Below are 24,967 nucleotides of genomic sequence, written 5' to 3'. Positions count from 1 at the left end.
TAAAATAATGAATTATGTTTGCTTACACTAATGGCACTTCCAAGGCCGTTTCATGATGATTATTACGGTCATGTCAATCATGTTATATACTTAGGCTATTGTAACAAGGCACATTTATAGACTTATTTTTTTTCACTGTATTATTGACTATATGTTTGTTTTACTCCATGTGTAACTATGTGTTGTTGTATGTGTCGAACTGCTTTGCTTTATCTTGGCTAGGTCGCAATTGTAAATGAGAACGTGTTCTCAATTTGCCTACCTGGTTAAATAAAGGTTAAATAAAAAATAAATATGCCAGCATTGTAGGCCTACTGCCTCTGCCCAGAGGCCTACTAGGCTTTCATGTCAATGGCTGTTAGAGCTCACTTTGCCATGTATGAGCACTGGTTAGAGTCCCTGTTGCAGTTTATTCTGCTATATTGTTGGCAGCGTTGGGCTCACGTCCAGCTCACGTCTAGTTAAGTGATCTAGTGGTGGGAAGCATTCTGCTATTCAACATTGTGTTGGGTGTAATTACATTGATATATCTAGTGAACAATGGATAAGCAACAACGGGCGTGACGGATAGAAGTCGTCACTACAGGTGTGATCAAGCCTTACATCAAAGTTGTCTGAAGCGGAATGGAAAGTGTTACGCCCTGACCGTTTATTCAGAAGAAAATCCTCTGTGACTAGACATTTACATGAGTTAACGTACCAGTGTGGCCCCAAAACAAAGTCACGATACACATTTGCAAACTTCCTGTTGAAAGTGTTTACAACCATGGTGTTACTTTGTTTCTGAAGCTTCTCATCTAATAACCTGGCAATGATCCACATCATACGGGTAGACAAATAATGGAAGTGTGTTATGCAGAAAAACACAACTATCCGTTTTTTTAGGGTGCAAACCAATAATATGAATCACTGTTGATCCATCCTGTCCTGATCTAATGAGATGGATGAAGGATTTCTTATGGCCTAGAATCGAGGCCTTATGGATGAAACTATGGCCCTCTTGGTTCTCATTGGCAAAGACTGAACTCAAGTTAGGGGTTATATGTCAGACTCTCCTATACCACTTTACCCAAATGTTATACCCCAGAGGTTGTAAATAAACCCTTTTTAAGATGATATAACTTGTATCGTTATTACAGGGCAGTGAAACCAATAGCCGAAGGGCTTCAGACTAAGCATTTCTCACTGGAAAGCATAGGGTTAGGGTATTGAATTCATTTCAGACTCTCCTATACCACTATTTCCAACACCTTACACCCCATAGGTTGTAAATAAAAAAATGTAAGATATAACTTGTTACATTATTATAGGGCTGTGAAAGCCATTGCCGAATGGCGTCAGACTGGAAATTGCTTCTGACATTGAACATAGCTCAGGGTTAGGGCATTTAATTAATTTAAGATTCTCCTGTGCCACTTTTCTCAACATCTTATACCCAATAGTTTTTAAATAAACCCTTTTTAGGCTATTAGAACTTGTATCATTATTATAGGGCTGTGAAACCCGTAGCCGAATGGCTTCTGCCGTGATGTGACTACCATTAATGTGATGACGGCTATTTTATGAAATCTATTAACTATGTTAAATTATTACATGATTCAATAAATCACGTAACAATTAACTCATTAATAACTTGAGGCACCATGGGAAAAGTTTGCTTAATGAGTTACCATTTCCCGAAGTAACCCAGGAATATATCAGAATAAATCGTTATCATACTAGTCATCCATTAATCATTATTTCATCATATCAGTCTCATTCTGAACGTCGCAAAATTCTTGGATATCTGCACAAACCCTAGTCTAAATGATGATTCAGCGATACACAAATTGGCTTAATTATTTATTTACTAACTAACTAAATAATCACACAGAAATACATAAACACAAACACACATAAGTTGAATTGATTACTAACATAATGCAATGAAAAGTCCCTAGTGGACAAACCCGATATGACAGCTTGTTACACAATGAAAGGGATGGGAAAAGAAAGCGAGGGAGAGATAGAGAGTGGGCTTATTGTACATACATGTGGGAAATACGCTCATCATAAATATGGATATTTAGCACCCTAACAACCGCTCATTCAGATTTAAAAATGCAACACATATTTACGATTGTATGTCTTTGTCGTCTCTCTGTTGAAATCTCCCGTCCGTCTATGGCGAGTAGTTTGATATAAGTATCTGGTTGTCCAGCAGAGGTCACATGTCCTCAGTTGTAGTAGGCTTTTTGGTCTTTGAGTGTTCGTTAGACTTGATACATCAGAGGTACACATGCGGTGGTCTTTGGGTCGAGTTTACTAGACTAAACTACTTAAACAGCTGCAGACTGAATGTTGCGATGTAGTCTTTATCTTCTTCACTCGAGAGTTTGAGTCTTACCATTTTTTGGTCTTGTGGTTCTAAACCATTTCAATTTGTAGCCACCACTCCATGCTTTCTGGTCTAATGTAAATGTTGATACCATTCATTTATGCACTCTGCTTGGATGGCGGTTCCATCACATTGCAACAATGTCTGTGTTCTCGTGAGTGTGGTTACTGACTTGGCAAAAGTTTATATAAAAACAATTATCTCATTTTGAAGGCTAAAATCACCACAAAAAAATAACAGAAACATCTGTATTTATTCTCCAATCTGGCAACTCTCAGAAAACTCCACATAGCCTTGTACCCCAATAACAAGGCATAGTCTACAGTCGGGAATGCGCGGCAAATCTGTCAGTGAACAAACAGCATGCATACAGGCCTTTAGCAATATTTCAAATACAGTCGCTAGAAAACACAGGTTGGAAAGCAAATGGCTCCTGCTGAAAAGAAAAGTCTCTAATCTGTCTGCTGTAGGCTACCAAAATATTTGATCAACTTTCAAATAGGCCTATTGTTTTATAAAATAAAACGAGAGAGAGAGAGAGAGATGCTTTTAGCACGAGCACATCGGCCATCACCAGCGAGTGAGCTGCGCATCATTGAGTGAGTCAGTAAAGCTGGAAAGCATTTTTACGACTACAATTTCCTCCTGATATTGTAGGCTACAATATGTTTCTGCACACACCTAGGCCTAGGCTATTGATGGATTCAACACAAGGACGTTTTTATTGATCTCAGTGTGTCAGTGTCAAGTAGCTTGTCATTTACATAATTTGTGTGGTATTATGGTGCTTTCATGACAACTGGGAACTCTGGAAAAAACGAGGTTGAATCATAATGTCAGTGATCTTCATGTTAGAAAGTCGGAGCTCTAGAAAGAGGCCTGAGCTCCCGACTTGGAATTCCGTGTTGGATGACCGTTCAAAACAACTTTTTCCCCCAGAGTTCTCAGTTGTCTTGAATGCACTAAAGTCAGAAGTCGGAGATTTCCCAATTACGAGTTCCCATGTTTTGAACAAGTCATTAAAAAAGATTATGCCAACATCTCCAGTCATGTAAAATGATGTAGAAATGCATGAAAGGCATTTATGAAAGGCCACATTTTCCCCAAACCCATGGCCACTAAAAATGTTCTCCATGTGTGCAACTTCAGTAAGCGCCTCTACTCTACTGCTCTATGTCACTACGCAAATGCAATGATATGCAATGCTTTACTATAAAGGTGATGTTTTTCTCATGCGTTCCCGGTACCTCAGAGCTCCCTATTTCACAACACTATCGTGCTTTACATTTTGCTCCGGCACCTCCCGATTTACAAATTATGCACTGGGAATATATTATGTTTGGTAGTCTCATTCTATTGCTTCACATTGAATGACATCAACATAATTTGTTTTTGCTCACGTAATAGAGGGAGTTTAATGGTAATAGAACTCTCTTTTGCTGCATATCAAATGTCTCTCTCTGCCTGCCAAGAATGTCGTTTTTGATGTATCCCTGAAACCTGGTTTGACTGAATTAGTGTAACTTTCCCCTGGGTACCTGGAAAAAAACGCCCATGTACCCTGACATGGCAATTTCCCAACTGTCTGCCCTTATTAACAGTTTAAGATGTGTGTTTACCAAAGCAGAACTCCAGAAAATGAGTAACATTTGGATGGGGCATACTGTTGCACACTGGATGATTTAGCAGTGCTCATTGTGCAGTCAACTTGTTCTCTTTACATTTTCATTTGAGACCCAGTCACTACTCAACTGTAGCTGGATGAAGTTGCTTGCTGTGGTCATAGTTGGTAAATAAGGTGAATAAGCTACATTTAGATTCTTTCAGGTCCATTTTCAAGTTGAATAAGGTCCGACAGGGCTTTCTGATGCTCGCGTGAATTTTTTTGCGGACACAATGGCCTGTTAAGGAAAATGTTCTAATATCTGATGGTCTGTCAGGGGAGCACACTCTCCAACATGCACAATGCATCAGGTGAATGTTTCATGTCTGCTGATGTCAAGTTATAGGGTTTTGGTGAATTACAAAACATATTTTATGATTATACTGTATGACTTAACCACAGTAATTGCAGCTGCAGTTGTAACAGGAATCTTGTCATATTAGCCGATATCAAAATATTTTCAGAGGAAAAAAGGTGAAATGTGCCAAAGTGCAGGATTGGACTATAGTTGCAGAAGTAGTGAAAAATAAGGCTGAGATCCACATGAGTTAAATAGTTTGGACATGTCTGCACAGATATTTGTGAACTGTTTCATAGTTTTACCATACCATGCCTTACTGTATGTGTTGTTTGCACAGTATATTTTGTTGTCTATGGGTATACTAATGTCTCACTTTATACTTTTGTATTGTATTGTAATGAATTTTGAGTTCTTTAAAAAAAAAACTGACAGGTAATTCAATTAGGAACAGATTTGCAATGGAAACCTGTGTTTCTCACGTATGTTGCAGGGCTGGCACTGCAGATCCAGTGTTATCAGTGTGAAGAGGTCACTCACAATGACTGCTCCACACCCGAGTTCATCGTCAACTGCACTGTCAACGTGCAAGACATGTGTCAGAAGGAGGTACTAGTGAAAGAAGACGGTAAGCCACATATGATATGAACTTACTTGACTTAAACCGTTGTACTCTGTGAGAAGCACACAGTAGGCCAATCTAGCCAAGAAAGGTGTGTTTTGGTTGTTTGGTCTTGACGATTGTGTTGAGATCTTTCCGGTGCCTTCTATCTGTAACATGTACAAACATAAAACATAAATGCTTGGAGATTCACTCTGGGAATTTGAAAAACACCTGAATGCATTCAAATGAACACGAAGGACTTTCCCCACTGGGCAAAGACATCAGTTAAACGTCTAGTTTTGAGTTGCATTGGTTGAGACGTCAACTAACATGAATTCAACCAAAGCTGTCACCCTGTCATTGAATATAGGTAAACAATTGGGTGAAAAAATATGTTGATTACTTTTAGTAAATCCAGTCAGTTTTCCACGTTCATTCAACTTAATCATTTTTCTTGACATTTTTGTTATTACTGTTTTTTTGTTACATATACAGCACCAGTGAAAAGTTTGGTCACACCTACTCATTCAAGGGTTTTTCTTTATCTTGACTATTTTTTACATTGTTAGAATAATAGTGAAGACATAAAAACAATGAAATAACACATACGGAATCATGAAGTAACCTAAACAAATCAAAATATATGTTACATTTTAGATTCTTCAAAGTAGCAACCCTTTGCCTTGATGACAGCTTTGGACACTCTTGGCATTCAATCAACCAGTTTCACCTGGAATGCTTTTTCAACAGTCTTGAAGGAGTTCCCACATATGCTGAGCACTTGTTGGCTGCTTTTCCTTCACTCTGCGGTCCAACTCATCCCAAACCATCTCAATGGGGTTGAGGTCAGGTGATTTTGGAGGCCAGGTCATCTGATGAAGCACTCCATCACTCTCCGTCTTGGTCAAGTACCCCTTACACAACCTGGAGGTGTGTTGGGTCATTGTCCTGTTGAAAAACAAATTATAGTTCCACTAAGCGCAAACCAGATGGGATGGCGTATCAGTGCAGAATACTGTGGTAGGCATGCTGGTTAACTGTAGCTTGAATTCAAAATAAATCACAGACAGTGTCACACGCAAAGCATCCCCACACCATCACACCTCCTCCTCCATCCTTCACGGTGGGAACCACACATGCGGAGATCATCCATTCACCTACTCTGCGTTTCACAAAGACACGGCGGTTGGAACCAAAATCTCAAATTTGGACTCATCAGACCAAAGAACAGATTTCCAGCAGTCTAATGTCCATTGCTCATGTTTCTTGGACCAAGCAAGTCTATTATTCTTATTGGTGTCCTTTAGTAGTGGTTTCTTTGCAGCAATTCAACCATAAAGGCCTGATTCACGTAGTCTCCTCTGAACAGTTGATGTTGAGATGTGTCTGTTACTTGAACTCTGTGAAGCATTTATTTGGGCTGCAATTTCTGAGGCTGGTAACTCTAATGAACTTATCCTTTGCAGCAGAGGTAACTCTGGGTCTTCCTTTCCTGTGGCAGTCCTCATGAGAGCCAGCTTCATCATTGCGATTGATGGTTATTGCGAATGTACTTGAAGAAACTTTCAAAGTTCTTGAAATGTTCCGTATTGACTGACCTTCATGTCTTAAGGTAATGATGGACTGTAATTTTTCTTTCCTCATTTGAGCTGTTCTTGCCATAATATGGACTTGGTCTTTTACCAAATAGGGCTATCTTCTGTATACCACCCCTAACTTGTCACAACACAACTGATTGGCTCAAACGCATCAAGAAGGAAATTAATTCCACAAATGAACTTTTAACAAGGCACACCTGTCATTTCAAATGCATCCCAGGTGACTACCTCATGAGGCTGGTTGAGAGAATGCCAAGACTGTGCAAAGCTGTCATCAAGGCAAAGGGTGGCTACTGTGAAGATATAAAATACAATTTGATTTGTTTACCACTTTTTTGGTTACTACTTGTCCTCTCGCTCAGTTGGGCCTCCCACTCCTCTTTCTATTCTGGTTTGAGCCACTCCTCTTTCTATTCTGGTTAGAGCCAGTTGTGCATATGGAACATTTCTGGGATGTTTTATTTCAGCTCATGAAACATGGGACCAACACTTTACTTGTTCCGTTTATATTTTTGTTAAGTATATATTACATGTACTAACAATAGTCTAGTCTAAACGATCAACCATCATATTGGCTGCCTCATACCATTACTGCTTTACAGGAGTAGCTTGTATTTCAAAAAATGTCCTCTAAGCTGTCAGCCGAGTGCGTTGCGACTGAATACCATAGTGACAATTACTGGCAGTAATTCATTTTATCACATGGCTGCAGCTGTAATGGGCTATATTTTCAACTCATTATGCACAATGTATAAGCCTGATTGTCCATAGTCTATGAACCATAACTTTCAAATCCTACATTGGGCTTTATACATAACCACCTAAATGGAAGAGAAGAATTGGGCAGAAAAAGAAGACAAAAAGGGCCCACGGCCGATGTGCACCAAAAACAGTAGGCCTGCGTATTGCTGTTGTTGTTCATGTAGGTCCTAGCCTGTCATTTCTTCATGAAGGCCTACTGAAAACGTGGGTGAGCTGAAGTGCACTTACATTTGCCCTTACATAAGGACTCTACTTCCAATCCATCAATGTCCCATTTGCCTATTCATTCGATGCACATCTGCTGTGAGTTGCAGACATAAGGTACCGCTTATAGTAGTAGCCTAATCAATAACTTCTAACACAATATCACAACTAAAAATACAATTCTCTTTTATTACATTACATAGGCCAAAAAGCTTACTGGCCCCATACAGTTGAAGTCGGATGTTTACATACACCTTAGCCAAATACATTTAAACTCAGTTTTTCACAATTTCTGACACTTAATCCTAGTAACAATTCCCTGTCGGATCACCACTTTGTTTAAGGAATGTGAAATGTCATAATAATAGTAGAGATAATTATTTATTTCATCACATTCCCAATGGTTCAGAAGTTTACACCCACTCAATTAGTATTTGGTTGCAATGCCTTTACATTGTTTGACTTGGGTCAAATGTTTCGGGTAGCCTTCCACAAGCTTCCCACAATAAGTTGGGTGAATTTTGGCCCATTTCTTCTGACAGAACTGGTGTAACTGAGTCAGGTTTGTAGGCCTCCTTGCTCGTACACATTTTTTTTTTTTTGTGTGATGGTCACTCCAATACCTTGACATTGTTGTCCTTAAGCCATTTTGCCACAACTTTGGAAGTATGCTTGGGGTCATTGTCCATTTGGAAGACCCATTTGTGACCAAGCTTTAACTTCCCAACTGATATCTTGAGATGTTGCTTCAATATATCCACATAATTTTCCTTCTCATGATGCTATCTATTTTGTGAAGTGCACCAGTCCCTCCTGCAGCGAAGCACCCCCACAATATGATGCTGCCACCTCTGGTCTGATTAAATGTCCTCTGGTCTGATTAAAACAAAAATAGAACTGTTTGGCCATAATAACAATAGTTATGTTTGGAGGAAAAAGGGGGAGGCTTGCAAGCCAAAGAACACCATCCCTACCGTGAAGCACGGGGTGGTGTAGCGAACTTCGTCGGGAGAAGGAGAAGACCAAGGTGCAGCGTGGAAAGTGTTCATTTTAATGATATTAAATAAACTGAACACTGAATTAACAAAATACAACAAAGAGGGAGAACGAAACGAAACAGTTCTATAAGGTATACACACAAAACAGAAAACAACCACCCACAAACACAGATGGGAACAGGCTACCTATGTATGGTTCTCAATCAGAGACAACGATAGACAGCTGCCTCTGATTGGGAACCATACCAGGCCAAACACATAGAAATACAAAACAAGGACAACATAGAACACCAGACATAGAATGCCCACCCAAACTCACGCCCTGACCAACCAAAATAGAGACATAAAAAGGATCTCTACGGTCAGGGCGTGACAGGTGGCAGCATCATGTTGTGGGGGTGCTTTGCTGCAGGAGGGACTGGTGCACTTCACAAAATAAATGGCTTCATGAGGAAGGAAAATCATGTGGATATATTGAAGCAACATCTCAAGACATCACTCAGGAAGTTAAAGCTTGGTTTTGGAGTATCAAGGTATTGGAGTGGCCATCACAAAGCCCTGACCTCAATCCTACAGAAAATATGTAGGCAGAACTGAAAAAGCGTGTGCGAGCAAGGAGGCCTACAAATCTGACTCAGTTACACCAGCTCTGTCAGGAGGAATGGGCCAAAATTCACCCACGAAGCCTCCAGTGAGGATCCATGGCACAAAGCCTCCAGTGAGGATCCATGGCACGAAACCTCCAGTGAGGAGTTATGGCACGAGGCCCCCAACGAAGGACGTCAGTCCTGAGCCTCCAGCGACGCCCTCTAGTTTGGAGCCTCCAGCGACGCCCTCTAGTCCGGAGCCTCCAGCGACACCCTCTAGTCCGGAGCAGCCAGAGTCTCCCTCCTGTCCGGAGCAGCCAGAGTCTCCCTCCTGTCCGGAGCAGCCAGAGTCTCCCTCCTGTCCGGAGCAGCCAGAGTCTCCCTCCTGTCCGGAGCAGCCAGAGTCTCCCTCCTGTCCGGAGCAGCCAGAGTCTCCCTCCTGTCCGGAGCAGCCAGAGTCTCCCTCCTGTCCGGAGTTCTATGTTGTTCTTGTTTCTTGTTTTGTATTTCTATGTGTTTGGCCTGGTGTGGTTCCCAATCAGAGGCAGCTGTCTATCGTTGTCTCTGATTGAGAACCATACTTAGGTAGCCTGTTCCCACCTGTGTTTGTGGGTGGTTGTTTTCTGTTTTGTGTGTGTGTACCTTACAGGACTGTTTCGTTTCGTTCTCTCTCTTTGTTGTATTTTGTTCATTCAGTGTTCAGTTTATTTTATATCATTAAAATGAACACTTTCCACGCTGCACCTTGGTCTTCTCCTTCTCCCAACGAAGTTCGCTACACCACCCTGTGCTTCACGGTAGGGATGGTGTTCTTTGGCTTGCAAGCCTCCCCCTTTTTCCTCCAAACATAACTATTGTTATTATGGCCAAACAGTTCTCTTTTTGTTTTAATCAGACCAGAGGACATTTAATCAGACCAGAGGTGGCAGCATCATATTGTGGGGGTGCTTCGCTGCAGGAGGGACTGGTGCACTTCACAAAATAGATAGCATCATGAGAAGGAAAATTATGTGGATATATTGAAGCAACATCTCAAGACATCAGTTAGGAAGTTAAAGCTTGGTCACAAATGGGTCTTCCAAATGGACAATGACCCCAAGCATACTTCCAAAGTTGTGGCAAAATGGCTTAAGGACAACAATGTCAAGGTATTGGAGTGGCCACCACAAAGCCCTGACCTCAATCCTATAGAACATGTGTGGGCTGAACTGAAAAAGTGTGTGCGAGCAAGGAGGCCTCCAAACCTGACTCAGTTACACCAGTTCTGTCAGAAGAAATGGGCCAAAATTCACCCAACTTATTGTGGGAAGCTTGTGGAAGGCTACCCGAAACATTTGACCCAAGTTAAACAATGTAAAGGCAATGCTACCAAATACTAATTGAGTGTATGCAAACTTCTGACCCACTGGGAATGTGATGAAATAAATAAATAGGCTCTGTTGCGCCATTCTTCACCACACTGTCTGTGTGGGTGATCCATTTCAGTTTGTAAGTGATGTGTACCTCAAGGAACTTGAAGCTTTCCATAATCTCCACTGCAGTCCCGCCGATGTAGATAGGGGGGTGCACCTTCTGCTGTTTCTTGAAGTCCACAAACCCATTTAGCCACTTCACCTATCTGTGTACAAAGTAATTTACTGTACAACATAAATATCTGGTCATGGTCCCAGTCTTATGATCCACCTTTGATAGTGTTGGAGTCATCTTTCCTATGGGTATATTGTCCTTGTAGGTTGTTTGTTTCTTCCTGGTGTTTGGATTGCCTTCATAACGGGTCAGTTTCTTAGCACTGGGTCTGCTTTGTTATCACACTTCTTGAAATTGGGGATTTCTGTTTGGGGGCCATTTTTCCTTCCAGATGAACAAATACAGCATAAGCCCCTGTCTTTCAAAGCATTACATGTGATTCAAGATCCAAAGGGCATGGACATTGTATTGTGGAGTCGAAAGCACGTTAAGAAAATGTCCACATGAATGCCCATGTACATTTATGCTTTAATCTCACTGCGTTGTCATTATCGACTCCGCTGTGCCAACGAGGCTCGGGGAATTCCTTTGACCTGCTGTAGTCTTATCAGTGTTTGAAATGTAACTGATACTTTTCCAGTTTGTTTGACTCGCCACATTCATTAAAAACCACAATGAGAGTCTATTTGATTGAGGCAAGTACACTGCTCTGCTTCCTAGAAAGATAGAGGTGTCTGACGTGCGTGTTCTAACTGAGAGATTAAGGCCTAGATCCCAAGCCATGTACTCCATGTCTGCTTCCATCAAACTATACAACTTCTTTCCAGCCAAGTGGCTGGTGGCAGAACAATGGAGTTTCTGTGAACATCACCCAAAAGAGCCATCTACGAAGAAAATCCATCTGAGAAAAAAAAATCTGCACTTCACATTTAAATGATGGCCATTATTCAGCCATGCTCCGAGGGACAGAACCGTCTACCCCCTCCCTCCCTCATCATCATCCCCCTCAGATTATTTCTTGAGAAATGACAGGGTGTGTTGCGGTTTCACTTGGCTAGAGTGCTCTGCTTTCCCACACTCCCCTGGCTGGGATGATGATGATTGCTTGTCTCTGCTTGGTTGCAGTTCATTTCGATGGCTGCTTGCTCTTTTGTGGAGTGCTTTAGCCAAACCAGCATGGCCTACTTGTGAGGACTCCAGTTGCTGAGGAATTGCCTCTCCCCTGTGTAGATGCTGTCATTAAGAATATATAATCGCTGCCCGTCATTATGTTAGCAGCCATCTTACAATAGATGGTAAATAATTCAGTGTAATAATACAAACACAAATACAATGGCTTAGAATTGAAAATCCTGCAATGAACATAATATTGATGGATGCTGCCTGTCTCTGTCAGAATGGGCATATTGTTAGTTGTGGTTCCACACAGTGGGACATTTATATAGTGACTCATATAGTGGGACATTTATAGATTTTTTGGGACAGGCAGCAGGTACCCTAGCAGTTAAGAGCGTTGGGCCAGTAACCGAAAGGTTGCTGGTTCAAATACCAGAGCAGACTAGGTGAAAAATCTGTTGATGTGCCCTTGAGCAAGGCACTTAACCCTAATGGCTCCTCTAATTTGCTTTGGATAAGAGCGTCTGCCAAATAACATAAAAATGTACATGTTAATGAAGTGTACAACAATACTAAATATAGTTACATTGAAATAATGCCTGACAACCATTCAGAGCTGTAGGCTACACGTTTATTTATGTGGTCCATGAAGGACTTTTGATATGGTCAATTTAACCATGGCCTCATCCACATGCAGTAAAAGTAACATGACATGACACACGAGCATGTCAACACCTTCATAAAATATTATTCAATCTACATGGTAAACAGCAGTAACATAAATTACGACTGTTTCATATAAATGTTTTATGGCGTACACACATACAGATAAGTGATGTGCTTACGGTTGCCTTGCCTGGTGTGTGTCTGTCACTTTTGCAGCTTATCTATTTTAAGGGATCTGTGCATTTGTCAGGGGTGCGTAACTGGTGGCATGGAAGTCAAACGCAGGAGAGCAGAACTTGGTAAATAGCCGGAGCTGTTTAATGTACATAACTACCGGCATACAAAAATAAAAAACAAAACACATCGGCACAAAAACCCGTATCGCACCAGTCACATAAAGCACACGTACTTACAGTAAACAATTCCCGACAAGGACATGGGGGAAACAGAGTAAACATGTACAACATGTAATTAAGGAATTGAAACCAGGTGAGTGTGACAACCAGACAAAACAAATGGAACATGAAAAATGGATCGGCGATGGCTAGAAGACCGGTGATGTCGACCGCCGAACACAGCCCGGACAAGGAGAGGAACCGAAGTCGAGACAGTACCCCCTCCTTGAGAGCCGCGCGACACCGGCCTCGGGGACTACCCGGAGGACGAGGCGCAGGGTGATCCGGACGGAGACAGTGGAAATCCCGCAGCATAGAAGGGTCCAACACGTTTTCCTCCGGAACCCAGCATCTCTCCTTCGACCCGTACCCCTCCCAGTCCACTAGGTATTGAAGGCCCCTCGCGCGACGTCTCGAATCCAGGATGGATCGAACAGAGTACGCCGGGGCCCCCTCGATTTCCAGAGGGGGCGGAGGAACCTCCCGCACCTCAGCTTCCTGGAGTGGACCAGCCACCACCGGCCTGAGGAGAGACACATGGGACGAGGTGTTAATGCGGTAATCAGGAGGAAGCTGTAACCTATAACATACCTCATTCACTCTCCTCAGGACTTTAAATGGCCCCACAAACCGCGGACCCAGCTTCCCACAGGGCAGGTGGAGGGGCAGGTTCCGGGTCGAGAACCAGACCCGGTCCCCCGGTGCGAACACCAGGGCCTCACTGCGGTGACGGTCTGCGCCCACTTTCTGGCGCAGCACGGCGCGCTGAAGATGGACATGGGCGGCGTCCCATGTCTCCTCCGCTCGCCGGAACCAGTCATCCACCGCAGGAGCTTCGGTCTGACTCTGATGCCAAGGAGCCAGAACCGACTGATTCCCTAACACACACTGAAAGGGAGAGAGGTTAGTGGAGGAGTGGCGGAGTGGCGGAGTGAGTTCTGGGCCATCTCTGCCCAAGGCACGAACACTGCCCACTCCCCCGGCCGGTCCTCAGAAACCTACCCACATCCTGGTTAACTCTTTCCACCTGCCCATTACTCTCAGGGTGAAAACCTGAGGTAAGGCTGACCGAGACCCCCAGACGTTCCATGAACGCCCTCCAGACCCTCGAAGTGAACTGGGGACCCCGATCAAACACTTTATCCTCAGGCACCCCATAGTGCCAGAAGATGTGAGTAAATAGGGCCTCCGCAGTCTGTAGGACCGTAGGGAGAACGGGCTAAGGGAGGAGATGACAGGACTTAGAAAAACGATCCACAATGACCAGGATCGTGGTGTTTTCCTGTGAAGGTGGAAGATCGGTTATGAAATCCACCGACAGGTGCGACCACGGCCGTTGTGGAACGGGTAAGGGTTGTAACTTACCTCTGGGCAGGTGCCTAGGAGCCTTACACTGGGCGCACATCGAACAGGAGGAAACATAAACCCTCACATCCTTAGCCAAGGTGGGCCACCAGTACTTCCCGTTAAGACAGCGCAATGTCCGAACAATCCCAGGATGATCAGAGGAGGATGAAGTGTGGGCCCAATAGATCAACCGGTCGCGGACAGCAGACGGAACGTACAGACGCCCAGCTGGACACTGAGGGGGAGTGGGCTCTGCATGTAACGCCTGCTCAATGTCCACGTCCAGCTCCCACACTACCGGCGCCACCAAACAAGAGGCGGGGAGTATGGGAGTGGGATCCATGGACCGCTCCTCTGTGTCATACTGCCGGGGCGTTAAGTCCACACTTTCTTTATATCGTAAAGATTTTAAATGATTATTGAAGTTATCCCTGTGGTAATGTAAGCACAGTACATGCGTAATTTGGTCAGGTTGAGATTTGGAATAATGTGTCTTTGTGAAGGTTGTCGATAGAGTTATTTGATCATTCCATTGAATCACTGGGGTACTAGCCATTGGAAAGTCTTTATATTGCAAAGCCTTTAAATTATTTTTGAAGTTATCCCTGTGGTAATGTGAGCACAGTACATTTGTAATTTGGTTAGGTTGAGGTTTGTAATCATGTGATTAACAGTTACGGGGTACCGATGTTGGAATGTTTTTGTCGGTTTTGGATTTGATCAACCTGTCACGATCGTCTTCGGGAGAAAGAGAGGAGGACCAAAGCGCAGCGTGGTTTGAATACATTCTTCTAAGTTTAATGAAGAACACTTAAACAAAATACAACAAAACGAATAAGACAAACGTGACTGCTATATAAACACTGTGCTAACATGCAACATAACATAACATAGCCGATACGAGGTGCTGTTATGTACCACACCGGGCTATGCCTGCGCACCGGGGACACCGTGCGCATCTATGCATAACACGGTGCCTGCCCGGTCGCTCTCTCTCCACGGTAAGCACGGGAGTTGGCTCAGGTCTCCTACCTGGCTTAGCCACACTCCCCGTCTTCCTCCCCACCCAAGACATTTTTGGGGCTGCCTCTCTGGCTTCCAGCCGCGCTTACGCGCAGCCTCCTCATACCGCCGCCTCTCCGCTTTCGCTGCCTCCAGCTCAGCTTTTGGGCGGCGATATTTACCAGCCTGTGCCCAGGGTCCCTTACCTCCCAAGTCCATTTCTCCACAAAGCGCTGTTCCTCCATTTCTCACTGCTTGGTCCATTGATGGTGGGTTATTCTGTCACGATCGTCTTCGGGTAAAAGAGAGGAGGACCAAAGCGCAGCGTGGTTTGAATACGTTCTTCTAATTTTAATGAAGAACACTTAAACAAAAAACAACAAAACGAATAAGACGAACGTGACCGCTATATAAACACTGTGCTAACATGCAACATAACATAGACAATAACCCACAACCCACAATACAAAAAAGGCTACCGAAATATGGTTCCCAATCAGAGACAACGCAAAACACCTGTTTCTGATTGAGAACCATATCAGGCCAAACACATAAAAATAGACAAACCAGACATACAACATGGAATGCCCACTCAGATCACACCCTGACCAAACAAAACATAAAACATACAAAGCAAACTATGGTCAGGGCGTGACACAACCAATACTTTCATTTGATGTGAAGTTGGCTTTTATGTTACTGTACTGTTTACAGCCTCAAAATATATTTTATATTCAACTTCATACATATTTATGACTTGCGTGTTGGATGATTGAAGTAAACATACTGGTTAGTAAGTGAAATATTAGATTTTCAGCACGTTAATATGTTCCCTAAATGTGGTAGGCCTATGGCTTTTAAGACTTCCATATTAGTTACATTGTAACAGGTAAGCTCAGTCAAATTCAGCTAAAATATTATTTGAACCCAGCTCTGGGATCATGAAGGACATGAGAATGACAAAGGAAGATTATCAGGACACCAATAACGTAGTCCACCAATTTGTTTCCACCATTCCATAAGTTATGATATTGTCATGCCTACTCCCGCTCCCATTCTCTGGCACTCGACGGCGCCAGGCGGCCCATCATTACGCACACCTGTCACCATCGTTACGCACATCAGCGCTTCATTGGACTCACCTGGACTCCATTACTTATTGATTGCCTCCCCTATATCTGTCTATTCCTCAGTTTCATCCCTGTGTCAGCAATAATGTTGTTTCGTTCCCCCTGTCCAGACGCTGCCCTTGTTTTATCAAATTTTCACTCCCTGTAGTTGCTTCTCGTCTGTCCTCACAGAATGCTGACACCACAATTTGAAGCATCAGTGAGTATTGTTTTGGTTGGTGGCGTCGGGTCCGGGGCCAGGGGTCGAGAGGTTTCCTTGGCTCGGCAGGCTCCTGTCCCACGTCATGCCTCAGCCGGTTCGCCAGGCTCCCACGCCTCAGCCGGAGGGCGCATTGATGGTACTGTACACCCAGGGATAAAGTCAGTCAGTCAAAAAAGCCGGAGCTGCTGCTGGATTATTTATATGCAAACATTAACCATCCAGCTAGCTAGCTAGCCAAGGCAAACAAACTGATTGAACAATTCCTCTAACTTTGAGATTGAAGACCACCATGTTGATGTGATCAAAACAGCTTTTTTTTTAAATGTAACAAAACACACTTAAAGTGTTCAAATATTTACAAAAAGTACAGGAGCTCTCTACCTAGGCGACCTCACGTCATCATGGCAAACATGGAAAGCACCATCAAATGTATCATGTCGATGAAATGTACTAAATTTACTGAATTATGTATTTTCAGTCTATCCTGACCACCCCCTCAAGCCAGGCTTCTAGGTGAGAATATGTCTATGTCTGGCTACATAAGACTAACCCAACTCAAAGTGACTTAGACAGAATGGACATGTGACTGTCCAAAAATGGACACTGTATGTACAGGATGTGAACCTGCAAAACTCAGCAGTGCACTGATGGTTGTTCTCCTCTCAAGGCTTAAAGCTGGAATCCTTAATGGTGAAACTGCCATGTCCGTTTGGGATATTATGTCAGCATAGAAGTTACTTCAAAAATAACAAACACTGTTTTTTTCCCCTCGGACATCATTTCACCTGCGATGGAACAGCAGAAGATGTAGCGCATTTTTTATAACCACATATCTTGACGCACCACCTCCGTTTCGTCCACCCAACAACAACAATAACAAAGGTGCAGGGACAGACAGCGTCGCCGTTTCCCGTAATGCGGATTCAATATTTTAATAGCCAGCCATTTGCCCAGAGGGTAAATATCTGTCTTCAGGGCGATGGCGAGGTAACCGCAGTAGTGCTCATCAGTGAACTTTGCTATTTCAACACCTGCTCAAACTTTTGTCCAAGTCCCTTAACCTCTAACGAGCATCTACCCCGGATCCGGGAGCACCCCCCACCCCCCACCCCCCACACTGATTAGCATCGCTAGCATAGCGTCACAATTAAATAGTAGCATCTAAATATCATTAAATCACAAGTCCAAGACACCTAATGAAAGATACAGATCCTGTGAATAAAGCCACCATTTCAGATTTTTAAAATGTTTTACAGGGAAGACAAAATATGCAAATCTATTAGCTAACCACGTTAGCAAAAGACACCACTTTTCTAACTCCATCAGTTTCTTACTCCATCAGGTGCTATCACCAATTCGGCTAAACTAAGATATTGATAGCCACTAACCAAGAAAAAACCTCCTCAGATGACAGTCTGATAACATATTTATGGTATATGATAGGTTTTGTTAGAAAAATGTGCATATTTCAGGTAGATATCATAGTTTACAATTGCACCCACCGTCACAAATGGACTAGAATAAATACATAGAGCAACGTGTTTACCTAATTACTAAGCATCAAACATTTCGTAAAAATACACAGCATACACTAATCGAAAGACACAGATCCTGTGAATACAGACAATATTTCAGATTTTCTAAGTGTCTTACAGCGAAAACACAATAAATCGTTATATTAGCATACCACATGTGCAAACATTACCCCAGCATTGATTCTAGCCAAAGAGAGCGATAACGTAAACATCGCCAAAATATATTAATTTTTTCACTAACCTTCTCAGAATTCTTCAGATGACACTCCTGTAACATCACATTACAACATACATATACAGTTTGTTCGAAAATGTGCATATTTAGCCACCAAAATCATGGTTAGACAATGAGAAAAGTAGCCCAGCTGGTCAGACAATGTCGTGCGCCATATTAGATAGTGATCTAGTCGTATACATAAATACTCATAAACGTGACTAAAAAATATAGGGTGGACAGCGATTGATAGACAATTTAATTCTTAATACAATCGCTGATTTACATTTTTTAAATTATCCTTACTTTTCAATACAGTTTGCGCCAAGCGAAGCTACGTCTAACAAGATGGCGTCATAAGCCATTAACATTTTTCGACAGAAACACGATTTATCATAATAAATTGTTCCTACTTTGAGCTGTTCTTCCATCAGAATCTTGGGCAAAGAATCCTTTCTTGGGTCTAATCGTCTTTTGGTCGAAAGCTGTCCTCTTGCCATGTGGAAATGCCCACTGCGTTCAGCATGAACTGGAAACGTGTCCGGAGCTTGAAAGTGTCTCAGAAATAAATGTCCCAAAATCGCACTAAACGGATATAAATTGCTATAAAACGGTTTAAATTAACTACCTTATGATGTTTTTAACTCCTATAACGAGTAAAAACGTGACCGGAGAAATATTACTCCCTACACTAATGCTTGGAAAAAGAGCAGGTCGGTGTCCACCGCGCGCCCGGCGCATCTGGAAAAGAGTTCCTACCTACAGGTTTTTTTCATTTATAGTGGCTGTGATTGGGCAATCGATACCATTCAAAGCGTCATCACGTAAAGGCATCCAGGGGAAGACGTAAGCAGTGTCCGTATCCTGATAGCGTTCACAGTGGCCTTTAAACTGACTCCAGATCAGGGGCCAAAATGTGTGAAATCTGACTCTATGTCAGGGAAATTGCTGTAGAATGAGTTCTGTTCCACTCAGAGACAAAATTCCAACGCCTATAGAAACTAGAGAGTGTTTTCTATCCAATAATAGTAATAATATGCATATTGTACGAGCAAGAATTGAGTAGGAAGCCGTTTAGTCTGTAATGCAATTATGCTAATGAGAAAACAGCACCCCCTGTAGTCGCAAGAAGTTAATTACATAAATGAATGATTTATTTGAAAGTTTCGTCCATTATAATTGGCTGATCAATGTGTGGTTAGGTTCAGTGAAGCGTCTGGTCCAAGAGATGATGAAGCCTTATAAGCCGTAGTTGTGAATAAAACTACATTTGGTTTAACTACTGAATGTGCCCTCCTCTCTTATTCATTCCTATACAGACTGCATATCTTGATGACAGGTTTATATTGGCTATAATGTAATATAATATAATTAATGGCATCTAATGTCAACGCTTTGTCGTGTTTGATACAGTATAAATCTCATAGTAAACTGTTGAAAGTGTAAAATATAGCCTTCAAATGAAGATACGTAGAAGTTTGCTGGCCACACACCAATACATGGATTTTACAGTCAAACTATCACTTAAATAGCAGTCAACTGTTGATATCCTATGCAGCGTGATTCATTTAAGTTAACTAACAGAAAAGGTGGTCTGGTCCCCTTTCCGTGATGGCGGCCTCCCAAAATCAACATCTGACAATCTAAAATATATACTGTAGACATAAGCTATCTACAAGTACTCGTCTAACCAACCATGTATAGGTTATTCCAAGTTTCTGTGTGGCCTTTGAATAGTGTTTGTTTAAACAGCTCTTCACCCCAAACGTTTGCCCCCTGTTCTATTCAGCGTGATATCGTTCTATTTCAGCGTGATATCGATGGAAGTGATCAACAGAAAAAGTGTAACGTTATAGTTAATGCGTTGGCGACCCACTTAAATTAAAATGCAACACTTCAAAATGTTGTTAGCCCAGGGTTTCCCAAACTCGGTCCTCGGGCTCCCAAAGGGTACACGTTTAGTTTTTTTGCCCTAGCACTACACAGCTGATTCAAATAATCAACTAATCATCAAGGTATGATCATTTGAGTCATCGGTGTAGTGTTAGGGCAAAAACCAAAACCCGAGAAGCGAGTTTGGGAAATGCTGAGCTAGCCGTTTCTTCAAATTGTCCTCTAACCAGTGATGTACACATTATTCCCAGATTCCGTGTGGTTTTTGAGCTGTGTTACTTTTAACAGGACGTGCAACCTCATCTCCCCCCTCTCGCGCAATGGATTTCAACGTGATATCGATATGAGTGATTGACAAATACGTGTTGTGTGTCTCTTTCCGTTTTGGCGACCCCCAAATCACAATGCCTCACTCCAAAATGTAGCTGACTGTCTTCTGCAGGTTGTTCTCTAACCATTATTTTGTTTCAACAGCACACCAGCTGAATTCCCCCTGAACTATATCAGTGATTTATTGCCACTTGTCAAAACACCAGGGTTTTTGGTGCGTGTGCAGATTTAAAAAATACAAGTAATATGATTAGTATTGTTGCACATGTACAGTATGTGTAGATAGTATATTTTATGGTTAGGTTTTCAATATATCACAAACTGTTTCTGCATATTGGTTATTGATTTGGACATGTTAAAGCTGTGTTTTGACATTGGGCTATTTATCAACAGGAAGCAGCAACAGCATAATTTTACACTTAAGTTTTAGGAATATAAATGGAACATTTAAACCTAATTTCCAATGGTATTGTACTTAATTGGATTAAAAAGTGCTAAATGAGTCCAAAAACGTGCTGCAATTGATTGATTTTGATGGTATACCAGAAATCACTAAAACGGGTTTTCCCTGCCTAGTCTCAGCCACCCAGAGATTACAACTATTGAAACTATGACATTAATGTTTGTGTTGAAATACACTGCAGTGCCGTTATTGAAACCACAGTCGAGGTTCTAACCACATGATTATTTTTCTATCTAGTTTGCGAAGGCCACTCGGTAGGTTTGTCTGCGTTTCTGCCTGCATGGCACAGAAAAACCCACCTTTAAAAGTGAAATCCCACCGATCCACACGAGGGTCCACTCGCCGCTGTACGTGCAGCCAACCATATCCTTTCTCATTAGTGTTTGAGAGTACATGGTACATTTTTTTTACTCTCTTTTCTCACAAAATACCTCAACATGATCATTTAGACCGGGTAGTGCTGCAGCCTCTTTGGAGTTCCACTCTGAAATTTGAATCAAATCCCTCGAGCGGAAAAATGGTCGAAACACGATTGCGTCTGGAATCTTTATGGTCGTTCATGCAATATGAATGAGTGTTTCACCATTGCCTGGTGGTCTTGAGATTTATTGTAATGATATTGGCAAGACTTACTCGGCTCACGCTTTTTAAGTTGCAGCACCATTATTGGTGGTATGGAATACAATCATACTGCCTAATACATAAAGGTGTAGTGGCACTGTCACTTTAATCTAAATGACGGAGTGCCTCAGGAATCGTATGCACATTTCAAGACAATGCATGCAGTCATCCATATTAGCGAATTAGCTTAAAATGATGTCATTATGCATATTTCTATGATCTCACATGAGGTACCAATTATGGAACATTAGGTACAGAACGTCACATGCAAAAACAAGGTGAAAGTTGGAAATGGTTCTTGAATGTTTCACTTTCGTAGCCTGACAATTGAAAACAAACTACTGTTTGATACTTCTCTGTTTGCTATGCTGTCATGGACTACTCATCTGAGGCTTTCTAATTCCCCCCCCGAGCTTTTCAAACACTGTCATGTTTACCAGCTTAGGATGCCACTGCGATGACAAATTTGTGTACAAAGAATTTTAAATGGAATGCCATATGTCACCACCTCAGTTTCCACTTGAATATTGGAGAGCCACCGTGACAGTGTCAACTCCATGGTTGAAATGGTACACTAATAGGGATGCCAGAGGGGACTTCTGAGACAAGGTGTCAGCTGAACACTTACTCAGCGCCAACATTTGTTTGACACTAGGCTTTAAGGTTTGCTAGCACCGGTAGTATTTATACTTTGACGTTCAGTCGTGAATGAAGTCTATTGAGCTCTACTTACACAGATGTGAAGACTTCTGTAGGTGCACATTTTGTTGTTGTCTGAATGGTTGTGTACAAAATTAGATTTGAGTTATGATGACTGTATTTTGAGCCATGACTGTTTTCCTTGAATTGGATTAGGAAACAACTCAAAGCTCATTTTGTGCACATCACCAGTTCCTAACCACTTACTTGCAATCTGAAGTAATTGCCTATACATTGAAAGGCTTACATAAGATAGACACTGTACATGTTGATGACACACAAAACTAAATGTTAGATAACCATAAGACCAAAAAATAATTTAATTAAATAGCATTCATTTTCAATTAGATGTCAGAGTAGCGATAGTTCCAAGTCTCAATATAATATTAGTGATTTTGGCAGAAGCAGTGTTTCATGTGAATGTCTGTCTTTTCTAATTTATTGTCATGTGGAAAATGGAGTCTGTGTGTGTGACCGAATTAACTGTGATTCATCAATAGATTGTGTAAGAGAGACAATCATATCAACACGGGCGTCAGAGTTGAATCGAAAACAAATGTTAGAAATTCATGCACTCAGTACTGCTTTTGGCAGAATTGATGTCAGAAACATGTCCCCACTATGTTCCACAGGAATGCTCTCGATGATGTGCACTGAATACGTGGTGTGAAATAAGTCAAGTCTATTTTTTCTATGTTTTTCAAAAAAGTTACTTTCTATTCAAGGGGGCAGATTCTCTGATACCCATCTGGGATACGCTCTCTCCGACTGTGCAATTTCGGTTGCATCTCGCACCTGCACGTATCTGTCCATCAAACATGTAAACAACTATCATACATGTTCCACAGCAACCTACTCTATCCAAACTAATTGGTGGAGTAAATGATTGAGCTAAATGTAAAAACGATGTTTATTTAACAGGGTAAAAAAATGAATCAAAACTATATGAACCATTCTTTTTTGGGGGGCTGTGAACGGTTCAGAACTTTATTTGTTTTATTTATTTAACCTTTATTTAACTAGGCAAGTCAAATTCTTATTTACAATGACAGCCTACACCTGCCAAACTTAGACGACGGTGGGCCAATTGTGCACCGCCCTATGGGACTCCCAATCACGGCCGGTTGTGATACAGCCTGGATTCGAACCAGGGTGTCTGTAGTGACGCCACAAGCACTGAGATGCAGTGCCTTAGATCGCTGTGCCACTCTGCGCTGGTCGGTACACTGGAACAGAAATAAAGAAATATGGGTTCTGCGCAGAACAGAGCGATTGGAAAGAAAATCTGGTTCCAACCGCTGGTACAAACGAACGCTGGACTGACAGGAAATGAAAACGTGTTTTTCCGAGTAAAATGCCCTGGTTACACTTTACATTAAGTTACCCTTATTACTATGTAACTACACAGTATTAACTGTGGTAACAACATAGTAGTTACATAGGTATTACAATGTAATGACTTGATAATAGGGTTGTAGCGTTACAGTTATTACACAATAGCGGACATGGATAAAGATGGTGAACCCAATGTAGTTATACCACAAATTCCAAAAAGTAGATTGTGCAAATTTTTGGGCACATTGAACTATGTTGCATCCCGTAGTTTAAGAACTCTGTGGGTAGTGAATTCCTCCATCTTTATGCACCTTCGCTATTGAAGGTGCACAAGGACCGTGTAATTCCACATCCACTTGCTGAATGTTAATCCACATGTGTAATTACTGATGGTATTACCCATTTTCCGTGTGTATGTTTGAAAGTCACCTGTGAATTACCATGTCAATACCTCAAACCAAAGCCAAGCCCTTACAAAAAACGTACGATGGTATTACTATGGTACTTTCATTCATACCATGGTACTGGTATGGTACTTTCACTTATACCACAGTATATTCTGAATCATGGAAATGTACCATGATTTTAGCCTTGAAGTATGATGGTACTACCATGGTACTGCCATTGTACCTAAATATTACCATGATATGGCATCATTTATAACATGGTATAGATCTGAATCATGGAAATGTACAATGGTTTTAACTTTGAAGTATGATGTGACTGCCATGCACCTAAAAAAATACCATGGCATTGCCTTATGGAAATACCATGGCTTTAATGTGCATTATACATTCTACCACGGTAGCACACAATTATGATAAATGGTAACACAAATTATCATATTGTTCCATCTTTATTAATTGTGCGTTACCATAGTACAATGGCAGTATAATAAATTAACCCACACAAGGTCAAAAGAGGTTGGTTGGTATTATATTGAATGTATATACCTGCATGGGCAAGTTTCTGATAAAGTCACAGGCAGGCTATTATTGTTGGTCCTAGTTTGTCTGTAACGTCAAAGAAAAGGGAAATACTTGCTATGAAAAAAAGTTAATACTTTCCATTTTTGCTCCAGTTTGGGTTGCCTGTGTTGCCAATATAAAATGTGGGACAATGTGAGATGTAATCAAATACAATCAAATATTATTTGTCACATACACATTTCTAGCAGATGTTATTGCGGGTGTTGCGAAATGCTTGTGTTCCTAATCTTTGAAATGCTTGTGGTCCTAATGTAATGTAGCCTAATCTTTGGCATATTGTAATCATTTACAGTACTTATAGTCAAGGGGTGCTGTGTTTGTTTCGACCCAGAGAGGCAGTCGCTTGCTCTAGTGCCGCTCGCTCTAGTGGTTGCTTCACACGCTCTCACTCTACTGTAGAGTGGCTCTCGTGCTGGCCTGCGTCAGTTGTCAGAGTCAGTTGAATGAGAGCCCGAGCCTGTTGGAGAGTTGC

General features: G+C 41.9%; 1 protein-coding gene across 1 annotated transcript in view; it reads left to right on the top strand.

Annotated features, from left to right (window-relative positions):
• Positions 1-24,967, top strand: part of LOC129821393 (ly6/PLAUR domain-containing protein 1-like) — a 50,112-nt gene that overhangs the window by 3,804 nt on the left and 21,341 nt on the right. Inside the window, exon 2 of the mRNA XM_055879023.1 lies at positions 4,832-4,966. Coding sequence (XP_055734998.1) covers positions 4,832-4,966 — 135 coding nt within the window. The remainder of the gene's footprint in view (positions 1-4,831; positions 4,967-24,967) is intronic.

Source organism: Salvelinus fontinalis, chromosome 23 (genome assembly GCF_029448725.1).
Source record: "Salvelinus fontinalis isolate EN_2023a chromosome 23, ASM2944872v1, whole genome shotgun sequence".
Lineage (NCBI taxonomy): Eukaryota > Metazoa > Chordata > Actinopteri > Salmoniformes > Salmonidae > Salvelinus > Salvelinus fontinalis.
The sequence above is the reverse complement of the archived record's forward strand: the minus strand, read 5'-3'. Positions and strand labels throughout refer to the sequence as shown.